At 41.6% G+C, this 8,159-nt stretch overlaps 1 protein-coding gene across 3 annotated transcripts in view; it reads right to left on the bottom strand.

Moving 5' to 3' along the window:
* Positions 1–4,688: 4,688 nt before the first annotated feature.
* The window catches only part of WNT7B (Wnt family member 7B), a 262,108-nt gene continuing 258,637 nt past the window's right edge, over positions 4,689–8,159 (bottom strand). For all 3 annotated transcript variants that reach the window (XM_063928884.1, XM_063928883.1, XM_063928882.1), the window contains exon 4: positions 4,689–6,073. In XM_063928884.1, the coding sequence (XP_063784954.1) occupies positions 5,594–6,073 (480 nt within the window). In that variant the 3' untranslated portion in view covers positions 4,689–5,593. The remainder of the gene's footprint in view (positions 6,074–8,159) is intronic.

Raw genomic sequence — 8,159 nt, 5'->3', positions numbered from 1 at the left:
TTTGATAAACAGGCAAAAACATTCTGCTTTCCCAGTATTTAGAGCTTTTGATAAATAGACCCCCATAGATTTGGGTAGGGCATGTCCAAGCTTAAATCTAAATTGCAGTGTAAAAATAAAGCCGCCCAGCATGTGTGGGCTACATGCAAAAGCAGTCATCATTTACCCTGCACAGTAAATATATGTGCATCCAACACAGTGTTGCAATATGGTTTGTCCAAGTGCAAAGTTACTCTTAAATCGGAATTATAGCCCATCCACCATTATTTTACCGGACAAAAGTTGGGGGCAGAAGTGGCTCCAGAGATGGGGAACCAGTCCAACTGCTAGTAAGTCCCGGTCAACGATGCTTGGCAGCCACCAGTGTTTGGGTGGTGGGGGTTGGGGGGCGGGAGTTAGGGACGAATAACAGAAAACAAAAACATTTATATGCTGACCTCTGATTGCTGTGGACCCACGTGCCTTCCTGGGTATCCTGTCCAGAACTTACATCCCTGTCTCTATAAGGGCACGTAGATTAACTTTTTAGGTTAACTACAAAATATACTCCTTAGGAATGACTCAATCTCTCAGCAGAATCTACAGATAATCACCATAATTGGCTGTTGCGGTATTCCTTGACCTTACAAAGTTCAATCTCCAAAGAACGACGCGTTTCATGACTGAGACCTGACTTTTGAAGGCTCGCCTGCCCCCGGTAATGCCATGCGGTCTAGTTTGTTGACAAACCAATAGAGAAAGTGACGCTCCAGAGACTTCGCTGGCATTGTAATGTAACGCGTAATCTGATCCCAAAGCATTTCTGCATATCAGGAGAATAAAGGGGGAAACTTCCTCATTCTTTACTGTCAGGAGCAGGTGAGGCCATAGAGCACTGGGCTGGGAGCCACAGGACGGGACCTGATTGCCAGTCTCTCCCGTATCAGGAGTCACCTCTGTGATACAGGTCCAGTCTACTGTAACACTTGCAGGGGATTATGGTGCGGAGGCCTTCGGGACACCTGGAATAACTCAGCAGATAGAAATTACTCTTTTCAAGGCCTACTTACTCTAAGAAAGAAAACAAAGGCTGAATTCCAGATAGGGTTAAACAGTAAAAAATAAGCCTGGTGTACACTTTTCCATGAACAAACAGTCTGATCTGCAGTGATGGAGCGGTATGATTGACAGGCAGCAGATAAGGATCGCCTGGCCCACCTAAGTCGGCCGTTTGTTCTACCTGCTGCAAATCCTTCTAATCTGCGTCCTCTAGTTTTCTCTTTTTCTCCTTTTTTTTTGTTCTTTTTTTTCTATGCACTGTTGTGTAATAATACACAGACTTCACTTGGACTGTGCCCCCTAGTGGCCAAAATGTCATGAACATATGAATCAATTATTTACATTTGTTATTTATTTTTATTTTTGTAAACAAATTGTCTAGTTCGGTTCAGTAAAAAGCCTTATTGTAATTTCTGTTATAAAGTACCTTAGTGGTGTCATAGGGCAACAACAAATGGACAGGCAGCCTTCTCTGGAATATTGGTACAGGTCACAGGTGCGTCTGTTGCGTATCAACAATAGGGTTCACTTTAAATGTGTTCTTCACCTTCAGATTTTGTTACATGTACTGCTAAGTATACACCCTCCTGCAGTTTTAACTAGATACATAGCTTTTCTGTATGTGATTGTAAATGTATCAAACCTCGGAGAGAGATAAAGTACCAACGAATCAGCTCCTGTCATGTCACATGCTATGTTCGAAAAATGACAACTAGGAGCTGATTGGTCGGCATTTTATCTCTGCTTTATCTCTCTCCAAGCCTTGATACATCTCCCCTGCAATGGGATGCTCAATCGCTCCAATGTGTTCTGTGGACTGGCTACAGTTGTACTGAGTATTAACAGTTCTGCCTAGCAATAGACATACATGGTTACACATCACAAGGTACAGCTACAAAGAAAGCAACAGTAAAAGTTGTTAGAGGGCTGTACAAAAGCCAATAAACTGCGTTATCTAGTTTACAATAGATTTTCTCGATCATGAGTGAGAGTAAGGTTTTATTTGCAGCGATCCCTATAAAATGCTCAGCAGACAGTGTTAGAACCTAAAGACTCTCGGCTCTCAGCACCTTTCACTAAAGACGTCAGTTGTCACCAGCCAGGTTACACAGAATATGAAATATGTGTTCACCCCCCTCCCCCCCAACCCGCCAGCTTACACAAATACCTGAGCACTGAATCTTGAGTCTGTTGAAATAACCTGGTCTGTGCACAAATGTCCATATTTCGGCTTAGTGGGTATTCTTACAAGCAGCGTTACTAATTTTTAAGTGTATTTTAGCATCCTGGTTTATTCCTTAAAGGGGAGTTCCACCCACATATGACACCGATCAATCAGGGGAATGGCGGAATTAGGGATAAACAACCGCAGCCTCCAACCCGCACAATGGTAATGGTTCACTTTCCCCCACCAGAGAAATTGCAGTCGTCTCCGCACTACGGTCTCCCGGTGACACCGGCTGACACTGATCATTCAACGTGCTCTATATTATATACTGTATTGGGCTATTATGGGTTTAAATTGACATTAGAACAGAAAGGACTATCTTTATCCCAAGCGTTTTAATATATGTAACAAGCCTCATCACCTAAGTCAGAGGTTCTCAGATGCGGTCTTCAAGGCACCCCAACGGTCCAGATTTTAAGTTTATCCATGCTTGGCCACCGGTGACTTAAGTAGCACCTCAGTTCATTTGATTTATCCATCTGTGCGGAGCCATGGAGATACCTAAAACCAGGACCATTGAGGTGCCTTAAGGACCGTGTTTGAGAACCTCTGACCTAAGTGGCATAATAATGAAATTAAAAAATTTTAAATACCAATTTTTAAAAAAAGCATTTTCTTATTCAAATCTTTGCTTTGCTCCTCCTACCAGTCCTTATACTTCCTCGCCCCACCTATCCCAGACCAAAATAGACATCTTTATTTTGTCTGATGCCTCCTGTCTGACAGTCCTCCTACAGCCATTATAAAACCTTCTGGAAGACACTCAAGACTGCATCGCTCAAGAACTGTGCGGAGGGTTTAGGGAGGGGATTGGAAATTCTTTGGCTTAACCCAAGTCTCCTATAAACACATACTGCTCAGTTCTCAGCAGTTTCCCCCGTGTGTCTATATGGGTCTTCATGAGATTCAGTTTGAATATGTTTTCATTTTTTTTTGCTTTTATTTTCAGTTTAGCCCAGTCGTTAATGTTAATTAAACAGTTCTGCTCCAGGACTTCCAGTTACCTTTATATTTACCTGAACTACACATCGAAATGGTTTAAAATTAAATAAAAACAGTGGGGAACAGCCTGGGTCTCTGCCACCATTACTGAGAATGACTGAAGACCTTGACAGAGGAGACACATCCCCGAACTGCGCATACTACGACCGGATCAATCCAAACTCTGCCCAGATCTGTCCAAATATGCCCAAATCACACCCAGATATGCTTAGATCCTGCTCATATTTGGTAGTACCTTGCCCAAATTCTGGAGGGCCATTCAAGAACTGAAAATTGGGACGGTCTACAAAAACATCAGAGCTTACTGTATATCAGGTATGAATTTGTGATGTTATTGACAAATGCTGGGAGTCCTTGTGGCATAATCGTTTTCCTAGGATGAAGAATGACTACAAACCCCGTGAAGAGCTCTATGAAGACTGCAGCTATTGCAGAACTTCTACAACATGGACGGAGGATCTAAGCAAATGGTACTTTGGAATAAGAAGTAACTTCTTGATGGAACATTAAACCTAAAAACAGAAGTTACCATAAAAAAACTGAAAAAAAAAAACTACTTGTAACATTCACAAGAATACAAGACTATTGATGCTACAAGTAATGTCTCTGCTCATCTGAAGTGGCTGATAACAGAGGACAACAGCTTACATTTGACATATCTGTGAATGCTAATGGATACTTTTCCATACTGGATCAACCTATACTTCCGATTTAATATCAGTACTGTCTTAACGTGTGGGCACACTGGCCAGCTGTCTAGGGCTCTATGATTCCAGGGTGCATCCACAGCTTCTTGGCAGCAGGTAGAGAATGCTGTCTGGCCACTCTGATTGTGTGTAATCTATAATCAGAACGGCTAGGGAGTATCTATCGCTGTCTGCCCCTCAGCGCTCCGTGCATAGGGAAGCCGGCTAAGAGGCAGATAAAGATGCTCCCCGGAACTATCTGCCTCCCAGCTTGCAGCCAGACAGTGAATGACTTTCAGCATGCTGATTGGTGGATGGCTGGAGCTATCTACCAATCATAGTGCAGCATTCACTAACTGCCTCCCAGCTTGCAGTCAGACAGTGAATGACTTTCAACATGCTGATTGGTGAATGGCTGGAGCTATCTACCAATCAGAGTGCAGCATTCATTATCTGCCTCCCAGCTTGCAGCCAGACAGTGAACGATTTTGCGCATGCTGATTGGTGGATGGCTGGAGTTATCCACCAGTCAGAATGCTGACAGCAATTCACTGTATGGAAGCATGTGGAGTGATGGTGCAGGAGGGGTAAATGATGATTTATTTATTTTGGTACTGCTCAAAGGTGGACCTGCCTTTTTAATATAACACTCCACTGGTGCCTTTACATCAGGGAAGCACAAAGCAAGAAACATCAGGAGAACGGGAAGAGACGCCCTTAAAAAAGAATGAAAATAACTACAAAGTAAACATTTATTGAACAAATAGCGAGCATTATACAGTACGTAGGTAGTTGTGTTATATACCATTCCTGGTGGCTTCATTCTGCACAGGGAACCCTGCAGCAGCTGAGGTCTATTTTGGACAGACGACTGAAAAGACGACGAGGGATACGGAAGGTGTAACGTCTAATTCAATAATATTAAGTCAACCCAGCTCCTCGTTTTATTGATCAGCGACTGTGCTATCTAGCACGGGCCGATGCAAGCTCAATACTTAAATTCTGTTCCATTACAAAATAATAATAAAATAAAATACAAAAGTTTAGGACCCCTCTATCAAGAGCTCAGTAGCACGGAAAATAGTTAGAAAAAAAATAAAAAAATAAAAACATTTACAAAAATGCACCGTACGTTAAGACAACTATGTTTAACACGTAGTCGAGAATTAAGACACAAGCTACCCGTTAGTGCTCAGAATTTGTTCATACTATTAAAACATAAATTAATAATATTTTTTTTTATGTTCATTAAAATAATTCCAGTGTGACTGGCAGGTGATACAAATAGTACTTATTTTAACTGATAGTTGAGACTTGTATTAGTTTACTCTGTTTGGTCCCCTCCGCAGCAGTCCTACAGTTCTCATAATATAACGTCGTTATTTCTCTCTCTCTCTCTCTCTCTCTCTGTTCTTTTAGACTTCTGTAATATGTATAATTTAAAAGTATCTACAATAAACCCTCCAGCGTATAAAGGTGCAATGCTCCCGGGAAGAGTAGCAAATCCGTTCCGGACGAAGCATTCCCTCCCTGCTTTTCAGAAAAGGGTGCAATTTTCTTAATAAAAGAAAATTAAGTGTGCAAAATGGCGCCATAGTGGTCCTGTAATGTTTTCTGGTTTGATCGGCACCGGCGTGCTTTATTTGCAGGTAAAAACTTCTGTCCTTTCGCTGCAAGTGTTGCATTTGACGAAACAGCACCAGTGGAATTTACAGTTGCACTGCCACACTTTGGTGTACTGGTGAGTGTTGTAGCCTCTGCCGCAGCACATCAAGTCGCAACCGTCTACGTGCTGGGAGGTGCGGTTACACAGCCGCCCCGCCGTCCCCACGCTCCCCGTCTGGCTGTCTTCCTCGCAGTAGTTGGGGGAACGTTCGATGTACACCAGATCCGTTTCCATGGGTTTCTGGTAGTTTTTTATTTTTTTGATCTTGAGGAAAGTGGGTTGGCGCAGCCGGTTGGCCCTCACCACTTCCACGTGTACCGCATCGTTGTATTTCTCCTTTAAAGTGAATCCGATGTCCCGGAACTTGGGCAACGTGTTCCAGCAGGTCTTGGTCGTGCAGGAACCGGACACACCGTGACACTTACACTCTAGTTTCATTTGCTCTTCTAGTACCTGGTTGGGGAAAAAAATATATGATAGAATCAGGATTTATGGACAAGGCCAACAAATGTGAATACTTAGTAAGTCACTGAAAACTTGCATTTTACGGGTTACATTACACTTTCCTCCCTTTGTAATACCTTGCCAGATGTGTATTCTACATAGACATATAAAGCTGTGAAGGTGCCCATACACTAGTGCGATTTGGGCCCTTTTAATCTGATTCCGACGCATCAGGCCGAGAAATCGGATAAAAAGTGTCAAATCTCATGTGTTTTACCTCTGATTCCGATTCGATGAGTGGTCCGATGCGCATCAGGTCGGAACCGGAGATCGCAAGGGCTACACTATAGATTTATTGGATCCTACAGCCTGGGAAGCTGGCAAGCAGTTCAAGGGAAAAGTTGCAGTATTGTATGGGGACCTTTAGTTATAAAAGACAGAATACCATCACTTTGTATCTCTAAATGAAAGACTATTACTGCAGGGTAGCCTTACAGGTCAAGGTCAGTTTCTGTGAATAGTGTCTTATAGGATCTCAGTTTGTGACCAACCACTGCCCCCTCCCTGCACCAGTGTTGTGGTGGTGGTGATGGTAGTGGTGGGGTTAGCCACTTTCCTAGGTGTACTAATATATACAAGTACCAGGGTGCAATAACATCAAAGAGGCACCTCCTGACTTATAATCATCAAGCCTAACTAATTTTCATAGGGATGATTAATATTCATAAAGCCTGACTAATATTCATAGGACTGATTAATATTCATGATGCCTGACTAATATTCGTAAATCCCAACTAATATCCATGATGCCTGACTAATATTCATGGGTCCTGACTAATATTCATAATGCCTGACTAATATTCATAAATTCCGACTAATATTCATGATGCCTGACTAATATTCATGAGGACTGACTAATATTCATAAAGCCCGACTAATACACCTAATTGAATTGACCCTATTGGTCAGTACGGGTGGTGTAATAGTTAGCATTACTGCCTCACAGTAGTATTCTCCCCGTACTTGCGTGGGTTTCCTCCGGGTACTCCGGTTTCCTCCCACAATCCAAAAATATACTGGTAGGTCAATTGGATCCCAACACAAATTAACTCTAGTATGAATGTGTGTGCGTGTACATGTGGTAGGGAATATATATACAAACATTTATAGAACACTATAAGAAAATCGGTTTGAAACAAAATCCTCTTTAAAGCACGTTCATGCACTTAACTTGAGAACTTGTTGTTGTTCATTTACAATACCCTTTATGAAATAACACTTTTAATATACTGCCATACTCAGGATTCAAACCCATAACCTGTTGCATTCCATCAAACACCCTACTCATTGAGCTATTTGATACTGCCAAAAAACTATGAGATTTCTGACAATATAAAGCTACTTGAACTTAGTAAAAAAAATAATCAGCATTGCAATTGAGCAGATCTATGTAGTGTTCAACATCCAATCCCTTGCAGCCACACACTACAAAGATCTGCTCAGCTGCAATGCTGATCTTTTTTTATTTTATTTTTATTTTTTGAAAGTATAAGGTAAGCTTTAAATACTGTAGTTAAAATTCTCTAGCTTAGAATTCTCTAGCTTTCTATGCAGGGTCAGAGCTCAATGAATAGAGTGTCTGACTGCAACGCGACAGGCGATGGGTTCGAATCCCGGGTATGTTAGCATCTTTAAATGTAATACAGGACAGTATGACTGAATAACAAAGAGCTTTCAAGTTAAGAGCATTAATGTTTTATAGGTATTAGCGATGAAAGCGGTGGGGGAAAGAGACAAGTGGCGCCAACAGCGCCACCTGACCTGCAGCGATATCTGCGGGGACACACTCCACATATACCTAGTTACGGCCCTGGCATAGGCCACTGGAGCACTTTAAGTGAGGTGATATAATTGTACATGTCACCTTAATACTGAATAATTTACCTTCTGGCTTCATCATATCTGGAAGTTTCAATGACAGTAGTTGTAATTTAAAGAAAAACAACAACACATATTTATAATAATAATAATAATAATAATAATAATAATAATATTTGATGACAAATGCAATAATTTCCCCTATAAAATGTTGGTA

The sequence above is a fragment of the Pseudophryne corroboree genome, chromosome 6 (assembly GCF_028390025.1).
Source record: "Pseudophryne corroboree isolate aPseCor3 chromosome 6, aPseCor3.hap2, whole genome shotgun sequence".
In the NCBI taxonomy this organism is placed as follows: domain Eukaryota; kingdom Metazoa; phylum Chordata; class Amphibia; order Anura; family Myobatrachidae; genus Pseudophryne; species Pseudophryne corroboree.
This window is presented reverse-complemented; position numbering and strand designations above follow the sequence as displayed.